A 19,707-nucleotide genomic window follows, 5' to 3' on the forward strand; every position below is an offset into this window, starting at 1 on the left:
ATCATAACATGTGCTATGCTTTGCAATATAAAAGCCACAAAAAAAAACAGTCAATAAACAATTAATCACAAAAGACAACAGCAGATGTATTGATTTTGCATCCTTCTATTGAGTAACGACTAATGAGTGAATCTACTTCTTTATACAAGATGCATTGATGTTGAATGTTTGCAGAAACCCTAACCAGAGACGAGTCACAACGCATTTTACGGAATGATTCTGGTACATAAAGCTTCTTTTTACGTTTCAGTTACTTTTTTTTTACTCAACCTGTGATTGTGTCTAGTATTGAACTTTGACCTGGGTTACATGTTTTTCCTGTTTCCATGCACACTACAGGGATCTTTTTTTCCTTCAGGGTTTAGAAAAACAAGCCTCTACACCTCTGAGTGTGTCTGTGATTACTGCTGGAGTCATTCTTTAAATAATGTCTGTCAGGTGAACTCACAGGGCTGGACATTGATCCTTGCTGCAGCTGGTTTGGTTATCGTCAGGTCGGGTTGAAGGGTCACAGAAGTGCTCCTCCACGATCCCTGTTGTCTTTTCCACACAGTGAACAATCTGCCTCTGGACACCTGGAACATCGGCAGGAGAGGAGAGAAGAGCTTCTGTGAAAAATGACACGCTCAAACAGAACACTGGCTCCAAGGTACATCTTCGAAACAATGATCATAACTATATGTCGAACATAAGGAACACTTAGTACTTGTATGGACTACTTGTATGTGATTCAGGAGCTCAGAGCCAACCATGACACTAAATCATACACTTCCAAAGACTTAAACATAAGGGATATCAAATTGCTGGTCATCCTTACAGTGCAAACAATTAACTCTGACAATATGTGGACAACTTTTAGCTGTGATTCAAAACAGCACTGAATGTGGTAAAGCTTCATAATCATAATCTATATTTCTGTTACCTTCATTTTCAGACACAACACAAGAACAGACAAGTCAACAAATTTGAAAATCCCTGAATAAAATTGAAAGAGTTGGAAAGAAATAAATATTTCTAAGTGTCATATCCAGATTTCAAAAGCAGATAACAAGAGAATCCTAAAGCTGTGACAGATTTATTTCCTCCTGCTATTCCCCCTCCATCATTTCTCTCACCCTCCTGAGGGGATTGAACCCCACCACAGCAGGACACACCTCTCATATCTGTACTCAGTCTGCTCAGGTCCTGCAGAGGGCCACAGTACTTGTCAGATATCTAATTCACACCTTCAAAGGCATCATGAGTCGGACATGACAGCTGGGTTAGATTGAAAAACAGTAAGGGACAAAAGAGAAAAAAAGGCAGAAAAATGCAGGTAAACACTCTAAGCCATGATAATTACATGGCCTTACAGCGGCTGTATTTCAATGCCACTCAAAAAAACAGCTTTTCTTTGATGTAGCTCTGTGGATGTTTTCATGTAATTGATTTTAAAAGAGGGTAAAACTTTGCTCCTGGCAGATGCTAGTGTAACTAGTGTCTTGTGATGCAAATATGTGGGAAAGTGGATTTTCTTGCTAAAACATCCTCAATTTTATTTTACATGAAGAACATTTCAGAGGCTGTTTGCAAAAAGGATTGAAAATGTTTCACATGAGGTAAAATGGGCCCAGCTATTTCTATTAAAATAACAGTAACAATGGTTACAAGGGTTAAAATACGCTGGTGCTGGTTTGGCTGAGGGGTTAAAGCCCGTACTCCATATTTACAGAGTTAACAGTCCTTGTCACAGTGATTTCCGGTTGACCTGACCGTGTGACGCATGTCATCCCCCCACTCTGTCCTCCTAATGTTACCAGCCTTTCTTCAGCTGTCCAATCTAATAAAAACAAAAAGCCTCCAAAAATTACTTAAAACAAACATCACATTCTCTGCCTCATTACACTACCTCACACTGTAATATGGTCAAAAAGAGCAAGTTTCTTTAATGTCCATGTGCCAATGCTGCTGCTGCTGCTGCTTCTTTCAACAAACCCTTTCCATCTCCTCTTACATTTACAGTAACAAGCTCCACATCCAAGCCTGCACCCAAGCATCAATGGGCTATAAAAGTAAGAAGTGGCATTTAGACTTTTTGAAAGCTACAAAGACAACACAGCGTCAAGACAGGAGTTTCCACGGAATAACGCAAATGTTTTAACTTTCACCATCATGGTGAAGGGAGAAGGGGAACAACATATGAAACATTTTGCCTTGCTAACCCCACTGAGAATGGGGGGAGGGAAGAACACAACTTAGTAAACTCTGCAAACAGAGCTGGAGGTGAGACAACTTCAACAGAGTGAGAGGAATTTTTAACAAGCTGCGTCTTTCAGCTCCATTAAGGTTAAGATTTTTGACTTTGTTAGAGCAATTTATCTCACAGCTAAACATAGAATCACACATCACATACAAAACTCTAATCATCACTTACAAAGCAGTAACCAAAACCACCCCAGTTTACCTAGAACCCCTCATCCAGGTCTACACCACTTCTCGCCCGCTACGCTCAGCCTCAGAAAGGCGCCTAGTGCTTCTAGCATATAAGGCCTCAAAATCACTAGCTTGACTCTTCTCTTCTGTTGTCCCTAAATGGTGGAATGAATTGTCCAACTCCATTCGATCTGCAGAGTCCCTCTCTACTTTCTAAAGACAGCTAAAGACCCAGCTCTTTAGGAAGCACTATGCACTGAGCTAGACTGTTCTCCACTGTTGTCCCCAGTGGCAGATCGTGTCTTCCAGCTACAGTTGACTCGCACTGTCCTGCTCTACTGTCCCAGCACTTGGTACTTTGGTCATTATTGTGGTGATGACAAGTTAATTGTTGATGATTATAATGGAAGGTCTTAAATTGTTTGTTTGCTTTATTGTAGATGTTCCTTATTTTACAAAAAATAATAATAAAAACTTTTGTGCATTGCCTTTACATGGCAGAAGAAATGTATGCTGCTTTGGATAAAATCGTCTGCTAAATGACATTGTAATATTGTAATATTGTAATATTGTAACATTGTAACATTGTAACACACTGTCAACAGTGAAGAACGTGAAACTGGTTTGTTGAGTGTGGCTAATGTTAGCAGAGCTAGCGCCACCAGCCTTTGATCCCCCTTTGCAGCTTCATGTCTACATCCCTGTGCCGGTTACACACTGCTCTGCCTGATTTATATGCCAGTTTAACCACACATAGCTCAAAGACAACTGTATTTCCATTTTACAGATCAAAATACTGACAAAGTGCAACATGCCAAGTGTTGACATCTATCATTTGTGCTTGTTTACATCTGGGTCATAACGCATTATGGTATAATAGCAGTAGCTGATAGCCGGAGCTAAAGCCCTGGCTGGTGGCGGTTGGCTGCGCTACAGCTGAGACACAACATATAACAGTCATTTCAGGCCTACGATGATGAAAATATCAAATATAAAGGGTGATGACTTTTGTTAGGTTGACTAATCACACATCTTTAGAGGTAAAAAGTGTGTGATTGCATGTGAAGGGATGATTGAAAAATGATGCTTTATTTCTCTATTCTTCATTCAAACATAATTCAATTATGTCTGATAGAGGACATATTTGGTTTTAATACAATTTATTTTATCTCTTCAGTTCTTTATTTTTTTTTAAAAACCAGAATGCCTAATTTCATTTCAGACTATACCTGCATTACACGCAAGGTAAACAGTGATTGCTGTTCTTTTTTCTTAATGCATTCATGTATGAGTGAATTAAAAATGTACAAAACAGAACACTTGCAGGAATTATTTATAAAACCTGTGAAAACATACAAAAGGTGACCAGCCTTGCAGAGTGAAAGCTTTCACATATTCCCTCTTTGTAACTTTTCAAAAGAACAATCAAGGTTATTTTTTTCTTGTAGGTAATTGTGAATTTTCTTCTTAGGAAATGAAATAAGAGGCTTGATGCTACCTTATGACCTTTCCTTTATGTCTCTTTTGTGAAAAGTTTCCTATTAAGTGTTTTCCTTTATAGAATATAAGAAAGGTCAAGCTTTTGACAGATTGGACACTTTCTCTCTGAATGTATATAAAAAGGTGTGTTATGACTTGTTTTGGAAGCCATAAAGAAATATAAGAATCATTGTTAAACACTAAACAAAACATAAAGCTGTCTCTCCTACCTGTTCCACAGGTGACACTGCATTCGGTCCATGAACCGTATTTCCAGAAGAAAACTGATGCAGGGATTTTGTGGTCCTCTGAGATATTCCGGCTGACTGTGTACTCGTAGCGCACTCCTGGGTTGGTCTCTTGAAAGAGGAGCTGCAACACACAAGACAATAAAGTAAAAAATACTGGAAAACAAACAAAAGTATAGAGGCATTTTGCATTCACTTGAGAAAAATAATCCTCTGCTTTTCTGACTCAATGAGATAATTATCTCAGAATTATAAGATCATTTCAATGAAGACAGAAAAATCTGCCCTGTTTCACTGTATTTATGAGATACAGCACTTCAGCTACACTCTATGGGTTATCAGCATTTGCTTGATTGTCTCTTAGGTCACCACTTAGCTACTTGAATGCATTTCATAAGCACCACCTTGCATGCCATATCAGCTCAACCGACCCTGGAGAACACTGCAGCATCCAGCAGATCAGAATGAGCTTCACGTCTGAATGTGTCTGTGCAAAATCGACAAACTCACACTAATAACAAGTATTAAGAATAGCATGTTACTTCTAAGCATGAGTTTCTCCCGATACTTTAAACCCAAACCAAAATAGTATTGGTATAAACTGAGTATTCATAGCACGCTTGCTTCCTTATGTGGCCTGAATGAGAGCCTGAGTTAGGATTTAGAGGTACAGGATTTTGTTATATGAGAAAAACAGAGGAATAGTTGATATTGATTATTTTCCTGTATTCCTGAGGTGCTTATCTTGTTAATTCTAATTAATTCAGAAAAAACATTATATAATTTCTCTCAAGGGAATGCCCTATATTACCAAACAGAAGCCCCCAGACTCTCTTTAAAAAAATGTTCCCTGGAAGTTAGCTACTAAATCATGTCTCTTTTGTCTTGAAGTTTGTTTCCATCCATTATCTATACTGCTTATCCCTTTTGGGGATTGCGGATGGCTGGAGCCTATCTCAGCAGTCATTAGGCAAGAAACTGTGAAGTTGAAACAAGTTCACTTTCATTTTTCTCTACAGGCAGCTCAGTTATTGATTGTCAGCATCATACATCATAACACAGCCTCGATCTACTAATCCTACCTGAATCCACAGCGGCTCCATGGTGGGTCCAGGAGATGTCAGGTTCTCCAGGTGTCCTGTCCTCTCATAGGTGAACACTGTCCCCGCTGCTTTATAATCTCCATTCCACTGGATCGTCCAGCCACCATTCAGGAAGTATTTGTTCGGGGTGTCACTTCTTAGAGCCAAGAAATTCCCTGCTTCAGCCATCTCCTCGATGCGGATGTCCCAGGCTCCCTCTGGGATGAGTCCGATGTCCACATAGCCTGAAGGACAGCACGTTGCTTTAGTATTATAAACACTCAGGATAACCAGAAAGGTTGATTTAATGCAGGAGTCCAGAATTCTTTCAATATACTCAAGCTGGATTTGTTGGAAAATATAATAAAAGACAAATATTAAAATAATTATATTTTCTATTCATTCATTTATATATTTAGTCTTGGGTGCACATTATCACGATGTAGCTTGTGCTTTGAATTAATCAGTGAATGAGGCCTTACACAACAGCCTCCTCTTTAAAGCCAGTATTTCTTCTGGCCTTGGTATAACACACATTACACAGTTGACCAGGGAGTCCTTTGTATAATTATTCTTTTATTCATTAAGTGTACAATCATTATAACCTCCAAAAAAACCCACAAAAAAAACATGGGTGCGTTAAACTACATATTTTGCTCTGGATTCATCTCTTCATTAACATGTGCTGTACAATCAGAATCACTTTCAGACATAATTTGGGTGTTCCAGTTACTCCAACACACCGTATAATCAAATACATAAGAGGCAGACGTGAGGACAAATGATAATTAATAATAAATATGTGAGAATTGTCAATTCTATGCCTTATATAAATAAACATGACAAAGAGAAAGGAAGAATGCCTCAGAAATAAAGCAATCATTACTGTACAAATGTCACGACAAGCTTGACTATAAATATTTCAGCAATTATGAATATAAATTGTACTAGTATGTGCCTTCAAAAATGAATATTTACAGATTCGTGCATCCAACAAGAAACAACTCTGATGCCTTGTTAACATGTTACATTATATTTTGTCTGTAAATCCTGCAAACTACCTGCAGAGAGTATAGAGAGGTATGAGAGCCCAAACAGTGGCTCAAAGTTTCTTAATTTTATTTACAAAATAAAAAAATGTGCACTTCTCAAATCTTCTCCTGAATGAATCATGAAAACAATCCTGCACTTTGTTTTTCTTTATTACACATAAGGTTGCGTCAAAGGATGTTTTTGTAAAATTCTACCATTTGCTTTTGAAGAGTGAGAAACACATCACTACAAAATACTTGATGGAATTCAGAAATGTCTCATTATTTGACGTTCCTTTTTTGACATTTCAATATGTTTTCCTTTGAAAGGTAGAGTTAGTTAGGAAACAAACATACCAAGTCCTTCACTCTCCTCAAATGTCCTCCTCACAGTCAAGCAGGTGGAGCCGTTACCGTGACAAACCCCACAGCGATCCTCCACAGCGCTCGACTCTACCACATAGTCACAGCCTATAATCTGTCAATAAAAATAAACCATACAGTGAATACAGAAAAATATGGAATGACTATTGCCACATCTCATACTGTGTTCCTGCTGCTCCCACTGAGTGCAGTTAAAGGTACATAATGTACACAACCTAAAGAGAGTGGAGGAAGAAGTTTTTGGATCTTTTACCTAGAAGTGGAGTCTCAGTATAAGAAGCAGCAAATTAAGGTACAAGTGGTGAACATGTTGTACTTTCAAAAAGACTAATATCAACTAATTCTGCACTTTTTGTTTCTCTCTTTTTTGTGTATATTTTTTAGAAATGATGAATCAGAGGCAAAAGTCAATCTTCTGGATAACACGTGAGTTTTCTTCATTTTACAGAGAAAACATCAAACTGTTTCCGTCTAAAATTTGACAGTGAAAGTTGACGATAATACATGATGTGACTGAGGAAGAAAATAAATGGTCGCCTGACTAAAATGTCACAAAATGTCATGGAATCAGAGCCCCAGGTCTGTGTTTTGCTGTCCACTCCAAATCCAAACAGTGTCTGTATCAGTGACTGACATTTTGGCCCTGGTGATAGGCCAGAGCAGAGAGATAACAGCCACAATGTTTCTCTATCAATAACTCATTTTTCTGCAGAATGTCAATTACACAACACTTGCCTGCTGACAAAACAAAGCGAGGGTCGACTACACACACGCAGAAAGAAAGAACGATACTGCAGATAAACAAAGATGGAAGGCGGTGAAATTAAACAGAAACAGAACAAATACAAGAGATTCAGAAAACACGGACCAGTCCGTTCTTATGTGAAATACAGAGCTGCAAGTGCGACATCTCCAAACATTATATGAATTATGTTAATATGGTTTTACCCAGCTTGAGAGTAATCCTCCCAGTTGTGCATGTTTTATTGGTTGCATGTATTCTATACTCAGGTATTTCTAATTGGACACGCCCAGAAGGGACCCACTTTAAGTTGAATCCAGTCCAGGTTGAACGAGTTCTTCCTTGGTCTACACCTCGTCCTCTTAGCAAGTTCTATGACATTTAAGCCCGTAGCTTGTCCGTAATGATGATGACAAACAGCACAGAAAAAAACATTACCTGCACCGTGACGACAATGATTGATGAACTATTTTCAGATAATTTAAACTAATGTGTACCAGAGAATTTATGGAAAATTAGAGGCAGTGTTGATACCTTGCAGATGCCATTGATGCACATATCTCTACTTTTGTTGCCTTCATAGCATGGTGTCCCATCGATCACCGCATCCCTCATCTTTTCAGAAAAATCTTCCTTGAGGGGGCGACAGTGCAGCTCACAGGGGTTCACTGGGAGAGATTTTGAAAAGAGTTCAATCAGAAGAAAAACAGCAATAAAAAATGTGCTTTTGAATGTTAGCTCAAATACTTTAAAAGGCTGAATGATGTTCAACATGCCCACCTCTGTTGATGACAGACTCCCACTTGTAGAACTTGCCCTTGTATGGTACGCTGTTGAACGTAGCACACTGACTGCTTCTGAAGCTCTGCTGTTCATGCGGACATGGAGCGGCATTACAGATCTTGTACCTCCGTCGCTCTCCCAGACAGTATTTCCCTCTGTATGTAGGACTGTACAGACATGTTGTAAATGGGGTCAGGATCAGACTTTAATACTTGAGAACATATGAAACCTTTTATATGTGTATTGAAGCCAGTGTCTGGATTTAGGTATTATAAAAAGATACTTTAACATAGGCAAATTAAAATGATGTAACATAAACATTTAGCAAAAAAAACATATTTTAAGCTTCTCCAAAGTTGCATTATATGACTAACAGAGTTTAATCCCAGGTCATTATTCTAAATTATGCTAACACTTCTGTCTCTACTGTCCCAAAACCACTGGTTTCATGCTTTACTTATTCATATTTGACGTTAAAATGTTCTTATCCCACACAATAAAGTCATAAAACTTTCAAATCCAGAGTATGATACTGGACCTGCACACAGAATAACATTCATTCAAACATTTTAAAACATCTCCAAGTAAAAATCAAATGGCAGATAAACAAAATACTGCCAATAAAATATTTGTCTCTTCATCTGTTCAGTCTATCTGTTGTTATTTTTGTTATTTGGGCTCCTCTCTGTAAATTTATATCAGCCTTTATTATCCACATTACAACAAGTATGTCTTTGTGTAATGAAAAACAGATTTTACTCCCACTGATGAAGTTGCTGACAATAAAATATATTTTATGAGTCTCATTCTTCCAAAATGAAGCACAAATTAAGTCTTACTTTGATTTTGTAATGGTTTAAAACCATGATATCATGTCATTATTTAATGTTTTTCAGGATACAGAGTTAAACCCACACTCAGTTACACACATCTATACTCACACTGGGTTATCACAGTCTCTGTGGGCGTTCTGGACTCCGGCTCCACACGTCCTGGAGCAGGCCGACCACTCGCTCCATGATGCCCAGCCTCCATTCACACTCTCTGGCTCATATCCAACTGCTACACACTGTCCTCTGAAACACCACTTTACAAAAACACAACAAAGTGTACATGCTGAAAGCTTCATCCTCTTCTCGTTATTTCACAAGAAAAAAAAAATTCACAAAAAAAATCTGCATTGTCTTCCTAAACTGACCCAAACCATTATAAGGTGTTTATGTGCTTTGTTGTCTTAAATGTAGTTACAAGGGTTGCAAATGAAGACCCCACATAATCTCTTTATTACACTGCAAATACTTTTTTTGTTGCACTGGCCATTTGATTTGTTTTGAAGATATTGCTTGAAGTTTTATTTACAACTTCTCATTGTCTCCTTGTATCAAAGTCCTCTCTTCATATCTTCAAATGGAGCAAACCTGTCACAACACTAAATTTTGTTGAAAACAAAATCTGCATTCCATCACTGTCCCTGCTTCTTATATATACCCTGCTGATGAGTTTAAGACTCACCTTGTCCTCTCCACAGCTAGTGCCGTCTACAGCCCCGTCCAGCTTTGAGTGGCAGGTTGTTCCCACAGTGCACCACAGAGTGCTGCAGACATTCTTTGAGAGCAGAGGAAGAAAAACATCTTAATCTAACAGCCTTTTGAAATTCAGACACGATACTTGCATGTTTTTTTACAAGGTTTCCTGGGAAAACAAAAGGAGATGAGAAAACAAACAAACACTATTTTCCCACTTTAATGAAGTTGCAGTTCTACACTTCATAGTATTTCATGGTTTTATTGTATTAAATGTAGTAAATGGATCTCGGACATACAGCTGTCTTCATCTCTTATTCTACTTCAAATACGTGCTAGTTCCCAAGGTTCACTAGCTATACTTGTCTGACTTGACCGGATGAATTCAGCTGTTACGTTGTATTAACAAAGGTCAGTTATAATGGATGGAGCATATCTTCATCCACACCGCCTGTCTGTTCTCATAAGGATTGCTTTAAGGCAGGAGCTATGAAGCCAGGACTGCTGTTTATATCCCCTTATCTATAAACCCCCACTGTATGAATAAGATAATAAGCTCTAGCAGTATGTAGCAAATGCTCAACTTTGAGTATCCGGTAGATACTTTACATTTTCAGAACATGCGGTTATTGAAAAAACTACGTCAACACGTCACACAAACAAAGAATCTCTGCATCATTATGCGCCAGCTTTAGTGTGTGGTGCAAAGATCAGGTGAGCATTGAGCAATGTCCGTGAAAAGATACAAGCATCACATAGTGCGCCATTGGTAATTTATTTTAGATGCTATCATGAAACACCAAGAGAAACTGTGATATGGGGAAGGACTGGTGCTAGCAATTGGCAAGAAGTTGCGGTATGCCAAAAAAGTCCCAGCACGCCAAGGGGTCAAATTGAGAAGTGGAGGCACAACAGTGAGATCTTTTATAGACATGAGTCTGGTCTGTACATAAATCCATGTACATTTCCTACAGTAGTAAGTTGTGTGTGTGTGTGTGTGTGTGTGTGTGTGTGTGTGTGTGTGTGCGTGTATGTGTGTGTGTGTGTGTGTGTGTGTGTGTGTGTGTGTGTGTGTGTGTGTGTGTGCGTGTGTGCGTGTGTGTGTGTGTGTGTGTGTGTGTGTGTGTGTGTGTGTAGTCTGATAACAGCAAAAGGTTGAATGTGTTGTTAATAAAGGGTCAACCTTCCGGATTCTTGAAATTGCTTACTTCCATTCTTGATGCTGTTGTTTGACATTTGTTGGAAGATATTTTCCATATCAGCAAAAACACAAACACTGTGGATTACTGAGATTTCTGAGATGTAATCGAAGCAGCTTTGGACTCTCAGAATCTAACTGAAATAAATTTATTGTTGAGGTATACCTGACTTTTCATAGACAAGTGCAACTCTGCCACCGATAACGCAAAGATAAAGGCTGAGTCGAATCGATTTTGAGCATAGAGATGAACTTTCAATAGAGCTGGAAAGGTCACAGTGACTGATCATCACCCTCCACATGAGTTATAAAAGAATAGTCCTCCTGTCATCTTCCGGTCGGCTGGCTCATCTGTCCCTGTTCGTAGATTCGAAGAGAGAGAGAGAGAGAGAGAGAGAGAGAGAGAGAGAGAGAGAGAGAGAGAGAGAGAGAGAGAGAGAGAGAGAGAGAGAGAGAGAGAGAGAGAGGGGGGGAGCTGATGGTGGTGGTCTCAGATGTGGGTTTTGTTGTATCAGTTTCAAAGAGGAAAAGATATGGTGGTGCAACAATTTAAAGGATCAAATTACAATGTCAAAATTCTTAGCATGGATCTCCATCCTGATCTCTAAGCGGAAAAGGAAAACAAATGATGAACTGTCAATAATACAGCTGTGTTGCATTTATGGCTTTCCAAGCTACTTTCAATTACATACTGTTTTTTTATCTTTATTTTTATTCTATTTTTATTTTTATTCTATTTTATTTTATTTTATTTTTATTTTTATTGTATTTTATTTTATTATATTTTTATTTTTATTTCATTTTTACTTATTGAAACTTCTTCTTGATTGTACTTATGTCTGGGTTGCTATAACAACTGAATTCCCCCCCCCCCCCCCCCCCCCCGGAGATCAATAAAGTAATATCTTATCTTATCTTATTGTATGATGGTTTATATTTTTGCTTGTGATGTTTTTTGTTTATGGCATTATTTGTTGTTGTGTCATATTGAGTTGATGAACGGGTCATATGGATGAGGGTAGGGAAATTGATTTGGTCCATTCACCTGTGGTTAGCTAGAGCGAGAGGCTGAGCTGGGTCATTTCCTCCACTATCATGACTTTATAGGTTTTTTTTGTTAATAAAAAAAAGGTTAAATGTATTTTTGGATCTTGGTGTTGTCTTGTTCAGCATGCTGGAAAATAATAGCCCCACCCCTCAAGCCTCTCATCAAGACGGTTGTTCTGTGGAACTGCTCTGTTAACATAACTTTTTTTTTGGGCAAGAATACTATAAAGAATATCATCGTGCACTCTAAATATATATTTTTAACATTTTTAACCGTGTTCTAAAAAAAAAAAGAATAGAAATTCATGTCTATGTTGGACACGACTAAATTTCATTATTTCTAAAACAGCAGGATGATGGTGTTGTCAGCCTGTAAGCTTCCTACAGTCATTTTTTCACCCAGGGGGATCTTTATAAAACATGCACATGCTGTTACAAATTGTGTTTATGGTACATTTTGTTGTTAATTTCAGGAAGTGTATTGCTTGTGTAAAAATGCATGTGTGTGGTCTCTGTCTGGCAACTCTTGTAGGTCTGGCTGGATGTACTGAATTGTTTAAGAATGACTTTAGTCTGCTTCCAGCCATAACATGGAGTAATCTTACAATCCTTTAAGTGGACAGCTTTAGATGATCTCATCAAATATGAAATGTGTGTGCAGGAGCTCTAACAGCAGGCAAAACTTTCTCTCCATCTAGCCCCTGTTTTATTCTTGACTCAACTTCTTCTGTCACTTTTCATGTAAAAAAATAAGAGCAGCACTGTGAATATTTCAAAAAGAGCCGCTCTGAAAATGTGCCTTGTTATCCTCAACTTCAAATGACAGCACTTGTCCCCCCTCTCAAAGGCGGCTGGCTTTTCACTCGACCACTGAGAGCGGCTGTTCAGAGCTGTAAACAATGTTGCCTTTGATCAAGGTCAAACAACATGTCAAAAGGACCAGTTCTTTTTGATTGAGGCACGTTTTCTGAACAAAAGGAAACATTGCTTCTAAATGACTTCATAATACTAAAAACATTCAATTTCACTTTTCATTTTTGTTACTATGAGTAATGAATTCTGTATTATCCACTCTCAAGTAATGTGATCAAATCCAGGTTTGAAAGAGCTTCTTACAGAGGAGTTTTAGAGACAGAAAAAACAGCTCTTGCATTTTGCCGACAGATGAAGACTGATAGAAAATATAAGACGGAAAGCAAAAATGATCATGCCACTCGGTTGTAATTATTCGCCTTGCATGGCTCCTATGAGGAACATTTTTGTTTTAGTACCTTTTCTCTCTTTGCCAATGTTGTCCTATAGTTAAGTGTTTTTTCTGACATGATATGTCATCCTTCTTAATTTTACAGTCAACCATATCACTCAATGTGAATATTTGATGTGGATATAAGTTTTGCTTTACAGTTAACACTCATGGTGTCTTCTCCAAAGCTGAAGGCTAATCGGGCTGTACACAGCAAACAATTTCAGCTGAGTTTCGTACATCAATAATAGAGGTTTAGAAGTAGTTTGACCTTTATGCTATAGTGACCCCATGATGAGATCAGCAAACAAAGAAGAAAGTTGTCCAAATCAAAGAAAATATAAAAGAAATATAGAAAATATAGAAAAGAAACTGGAATCATGGGAGAGAGAAGTTGTTCCAAGGGTACAGTATGAGCGAGAAAACAGTGACAAAAGAAGTAAGGGCAAATTCAGTTTGCTATGAGTTGATCTGTATTGATGTTACTATTGTGATGTTTTTGTTGTATAGAGAAACTTACGTCCATGTCATCGCAGAGCACGGACCCAGATCCATACTGCAACCGGCACTGATGGGCGGCACTGTACAGAACCCCTGGGAGCACAAAATTCAGAAACAGCTTATCTTTCACTGGAGTATCGTCCAGGCACCAGCCCCAGCCACGGCTGTGAGGGGGGAGAAGAGGAGGAGGAGGAGGAGGAGAGGGGGGGGGACACATTAGAGTCTGGAAAGTTTTGCTTTGCACACACTTTGAGCAACTGTGATTTCTTTTTGTTTTCTCTATAAAAGCTTTTATAATGACATATTATTACACCTTCATCTAAAAGAAGGTCATACAAATGATAGAGGGACATTTAATATTAGAGGTTGATTATGTTTTGTACCTACGTGAAATCTCCAAGATAACACAATTTATACAAGAGTTTCAACACAGGCAGATGAAATCAAAAAGTTATAATGACAGGGAGTCAGATGGGCTCCGCTGTGAGAGGCTACACCTCAAAAATAAAAGCTCTAGTCCAGTGGATGCGGGTTAGACTCTTGGCCTCAGTCTTTGCTGCATGTCTTCTCCAACTCTTTACTCCCCACCTTCATATCCTCTTTTAAAAAAAATGTAATGCCTATTTTCTTTTAAAAATAAATGTGCATTAAAAATGTTGCTGTGATGCAAGAAGCTGATCACCGGACACAAAAGTAAATCAATAAGCTTCTCTTTCTTAGCGATACAAACTGCAGCTGCACCGGAAAAGAGAGTTTCTATTCACAATGGCATTAACTCCAGCCAGCCATGATCATGACAAATAGAAACTACAGATTCATACAAAATGACATACAGTATAACTGCTTAAAACGTCCTCCATATACCGACATTAACAACAAAACAATAAGTAAAAACTTTATTACAAAATAAACAACAAGTCCAACAGAAAGCATGGCATGGCCTGTTGCTAAAGTATTTGATATTCATAAGGCTTGCTAATCAAAGTGAGACTCATAGCTTGTCTTATGTGGCTCTGCAAGCGAGAAGCAACATCTGTTGTTGTGGCTTGATACGGGACCTGAGAATTGAAATTTTGTTCCATATCATGCAGCAGCTTGTGTTGGTGTGACAATAAAAAACCTTGAATCTTTGAATCTGCATAAAATCAAATCTTGTCTCACAGTCGGTTATCTTTTATCTTATTGTCGTGACATTACTTATGTGAATGTAGTGTTCTTGGTAGAAGAGATCATGTTCAATAACATGCATGAGAAAATTCTAAAGAAATACTGCTGGTTAAATTAAGTTAAAAGGTGATTTGATGAAAAGGGATATCATTTTCTTTCCCAGGAAAAAATAGGCACAGATATGAAGTGATGCACCAGAGAAAAAATAATGTAACATTTGCCCAATAAACATATATTATACACTTAGTTGCATGTACAAAAAAAACTTAAATCATGATGTGTGCAAGTGTGAAGTCTTGATGTCAGTCCCTCTTTTACATGCAGACTTATCTGAGAGTTTTTTCATAACGATGCAGTGAGCAACTCTGCAGCATAAATAAAGATAGCCTTACTGACAGTGGGAACATGAGTGGTTGGACTGGCTGTCTAAAATTGGTTGTGACATTAGTTTTGGGTAATGTGTTCAGTTTGCTCACTTGTAAGTGACCTCCAGAGGATGGAGTACAGCAAAGGGCATCATTTAATGATTGGTTAACTGGCTCATTATGTCATTCACTCATGGCCAATTACATTTCACTCTGCCGGTCACATTAATCAAAATCTCAGCAAGAAAGTAAAGTGCAGCAGATAGTTTTAACACCACTGTAGTTCACTAATGTAGGCAAGAGAAGTCAGTGACAATAAAGCACCAGTATTTTGATTTACTTTAACTTGTAGAGTTAGTTCAAACACGTATTCAGTTTCTACATAAAATAGTCTGTTTTACAAAAAAAGTTAAGAAATAACACCATTTTGAATTTAATTCATCCTTTTCCGCTGTATGATTGATTATTTTATAGAGGTGACTAGATGGCAGCAGGTATAGAATCAGGTATAATGCAATTACATTGGAGAGACAAAAAGGGAATGGACACAACAATAAACAGACAAAGTAACGCTCATTTCCTGTTTCACGTCTCAAAATCTGATTCATTAAACCAGTCATCAAGAACAAATATTCAATCTTGACATAAGGATAAATCATTCAACTATTTCATGCGGCCAATTAGTCGACGCTAAAAGCTCCATAATGAGAGCTTAGATGGGATCATGGAGAGCCTGTGATCTCTTAATGAATTTGAACTTTGTCATATGAATTTCAATTGCATGCATAACCCAAATGTAGATATCTGTATAATGTCTCAGAGAGAGAGAGTTTAAAGTAAAGTTGTGGTTTATTTGATTTAGTCAATCCTTAAATGTGGTGCCTGACTAACCTGCAATGTCACACTGAAAAAGTTAATAATAAAGTATCAGGGATCAAACTGAGAGTCCTCGTGAGTATTGTGACAGATCAGCAGACAGCTTCACCATGTTAGCTTTAATTGAGAGGATCAAACGAAGTTGAATTAATCTTGATAAAAACTGACTTGCACAGTCAGAGTTAACTTTCAACTTTATGCACTGAGACATGTGTGGGAAAAGAGAATAAAAATATATGAGAAAAAAATGCAGAAATGGCCTCAGGTAAACATAAAGACACATACATATAAATACAAGGTCTTCTTGAGTTTGCTGAAATGCCAGCACCATGATGCAGATTTGTAAAAAGTTAAAGTGTAGGATTTGTCAGGTCTGTCCTGATGAGGAGAAAAACTATTTTTAAAATAGTTTTTTTTGAATGTTTTTTTCCTGATGCAATCCACAGAGTTCATGACATATAAACACTGACTGTCTTTCATCACACAGGGTCAGTCAGCTTTGTGACTCCAGCTTAAACTTTTGGTCAAGTACAGATTGTTAGCTGTACCTACATACAGATATCTTTTTTAGAGTGATGGGTAAGTCATTGTCAGATTATCACAGATTAGAGCAGCGATTTCATCATGGTGATTTATGTTCTGCCTGCTTTTGCTCTCCATAGAGACCATTTTTCCTGCATACACCAAAGCCTTCTGATACCTGATTGGTCAATACTACTCAGACTACAAACAGAAACCAGAACACTTCCCATGCTGAACTCTGAATCCTTGATTCTACCTGTAGAATCTGGTGTTGTGCAGCTGGTTTTTTAAAGATGTTTTTAATGAAAACAACTCTGATAAGAGCAGTGAGAGTGCATCAAAACAGTACAGTTGTGGGCTTTAGAACCAAAACAATGAGCTGAAAGATGCTGAAACGCTTCATAGAACTGAGCGTGGCTGCAGAGTTACGCAGTGATTCATGTAAAGTGAAAGGGTTGGCTTGTAGTGACAAACCCACAATGCACAATCATCTAATGTAACTAGTGAGTAACTTTAGTGAGCACTGTATAAATAACATGCTATCAGCATGATGATCAGTCTTCAGATGTATTTGTTGAGACTTAGTTCATGTCACAAAAAGTTAAAATGCCATAGAAATGATCTCATTTTATTCTTACACCTACTGTACATAATCCACCTACAATGTTTGAGCTTAAAGATTGAAAAGAAAGTCAAATCAGTTTAAAGATTTACAGGCTTTTGTTATATTCTTAACAACAAAATCATTAATCTGAGATGACCTCACACTGTCTACTGACCAGCTCCAATTAAAATGTTCTCCATGAGTGCCTCTGCACTGGAAAACACCTCTGAGGGAAAATTAGGTTTTTCTGCCGCCTTTGTCAAAGCCGGCTTTCCAGGAAGTGTTTATGCATTTTAATTCACAGTTTCCAGAATCAAAAAAAGTTCAAAGCAAATTAACAATAAATATATGAGCTTGGATCATCCAATGTTATGTATGAGATGCCTCCAGGCTGTAACTGTTCGCAGCAATTCAATTAACTTGAAACAAGTATGATCAATCTTTTCTCTAACTTGCCCTTTTTGGCCTCTGAGGAATTCTCTTCTGGACATTAAAGAGTGGCCGTGTTTATGAGAGGTCCATCTATGTGATAATATCTACACCACTCAGTTGAGGGTGACCTTCCACATTCCACATAAAATAACACCTACGGACAAAGTCTTTGACGCAGCATGAGCAGCAGACTAAGGCACAATAGAAGCATTGTCCCACAGTCAGAGAAAGAGGTAAAACAGCGGAAATGGTGGGAAATGGCGGCATTTAGAGGACAGAGATGGAGAGATTAATATCAGTATTAAGTCTTGTGTGAAGAAAATGAACAGTGCTGATACAACTAGCTGGAAGTGAAGATCGAACAAGAGATACTGAAAAAAAAACAGGCACACAGCAGCTGAGTGTGGGGTGGGTGGGAAGGTGGTTTGTTGACTTCACCTCTGTTACTGTAAAAGGTCACGTTGCCATGGTGAAATGTGTATCTGTTTATTGTAATATCGTTTCAATAATTATGGACTACGGACAGGTTAGCACAAGCGATATTACAGTCTGGCTGTCATGTTATGACAGCAATAAGCTGACTTAGATTTGTAGTTGTATCTTACTGACATACTGTACACTACGTGCACAATTATGAGGCACGTGAGTATTTTTGTGAATATGTTAAAAACTATGTTAACAGTCGTTTTCAAATTTGTCAAGAAGTCAGATAGTGAAAATATTTCTTCAACTGTGTGGTTAAAATTATGCTTTTCAAATTACGTTGGCTTTATTTTTAAATAAATGCAGAATCTGCAGAAATGAGCGTGCCAAATTATTATGCAAGTTGGTGATAAGAGAATATAACTTATGAAAATTAAGAACTAGGCACCATTTTAAACGTTCTATTGATTGAAAATAATAATATTTACTACAACTGTATTCAAACTTCAACAAAAACAACCGTTTTCTTTACATTTGTATACAACATAAAACTGGCAATGTCTTTAAAACATTTCAAATCTTAAGTGTTTCTCAAATGTCCAATATAACCTCCTTTTCTTTCAGTGAGGGTCAGAGGTCACTGTAACCTGATTTAGTGAGGTTTCTGATGACTTCTCTGCTGACTCTGTGAACTGTACCTTGTATGGCTTTCCAAAGATGCTCGTTTGAGCTGTATTTCAGCCATTACTGTAAATTATCTTCTTCAGTATTGACCAAAAGTTCTCAGTCGGGTTGAAATCAGGTGAGCAGGCAGGCAAGTTCATCATAAAAAATGCTAAATTTTCCACCTGTCACACTGTTCAGTTCACAGAGAAATCAAATTAAAATCTTGCAACTGAATTCTGTTAAAGCCACAGCTGCACTTTAGGTCCAGCGCCAATGTAGCCAGCTAGCTAGCACTCCATACAGTACGGTCCTGTCCAACGTCATCAGGCAGGATCCATGTGATACTGACTGATATACAGCTATGTGGACAAAGTGCTGACATAGCTTTCTGTCTCCTTTTTAATTACTGCAACTTACACACAAATACACACACATTCCCTAACACACACAAACCAGTAGCCATTGTGAAGCTAACTCCCACAAGATTAAATATCGCCCTCGGCCCTTTTTTTTCTACAGAGAAGTCAGGAAGCTACAATGCTGTCGAGTAGCTGAACACCCACTAAATAGATTCCAGATGCTTGCCGCTGAAAACTGGGGCAACTGTAGTGAACTATTTCAGACATTCAACACACGCCATGTCGAAGCCAGATCCACAGAGCAAGTCTTTGACAGCAGCAGCTGGCTGTATGGATGACTGACACTGTGTACTTTGTGTATTTTTATCCAACTGTAATGTCAGTACAGTAAGTGAGAAAGGTGGAACATGGAATGACTGACTTTAAAATTATTAAATCTTCCATTAGTCACACGAATAATTCCCTTAGCAAGTACATAATTTCATCAGAGCTAAAAACAAAGTTATTTCTCTGTGAGCTCTGGATTATATCTTGTCATGTGTCTAAGATACTTCTTTATCAAATAGATTTTACAATATGTTTAACAAAGCCTGATAAGTGATGACCTTTCAACTTATTAC

General features: G+C 37.9%; 1 protein-coding gene across 1 annotated transcript in view; it reads right to left on the reverse strand.

The window, feature by feature from the left end:
• LOC117810826 (A disintegrin and metalloproteinase with thrombospondin motifs 7) overlaps positions 1-19,707 on the reverse strand; it is a 78,261-nt gene that overhangs the window by 33,515 nt on the left and 25,039 nt on the right. Inside the window, exons 9-17 of the mRNA XM_034680806.1 lie at positions 13,693-13,837; positions 9,674-9,766; positions 9,103-9,248; positions 8,159-8,328; positions 7,913-8,046; positions 6,610-6,730; positions 5,222-5,466; positions 4,122-4,263; positions 449-575 (exon numbers count right to left, since the gene is read on the reverse strand). Of these exons, the coding sequence (XP_034536697.1) occupies positions 449-575; positions 4,122-4,263; positions 5,222-5,466; positions 6,610-6,730; positions 7,913-8,046; positions 8,159-8,328; positions 9,103-9,248; positions 9,674-9,766; positions 13,693-13,837 (1,323 nt within the window). The remainder of the gene's footprint in view (positions 1-448; positions 576-4,121; positions 4,264-5,221; positions 5,467-6,609; positions 6,731-7,912; positions 8,047-8,158; positions 8,329-9,102; positions 9,249-9,673; positions 9,767-13,692; positions 13,838-19,707) is intronic.

The sequence above is a fragment of the Notolabrus celidotus genome, chromosome 3, assembly GCF_009762535.1.
Source record: "Notolabrus celidotus isolate fNotCel1 chromosome 3, fNotCel1.pri, whole genome shotgun sequence".
Classification (NCBI taxonomy): Eukaryota; Metazoa; Chordata; class Actinopteri; order Labriformes; family Labridae; genus Notolabrus; species Notolabrus celidotus.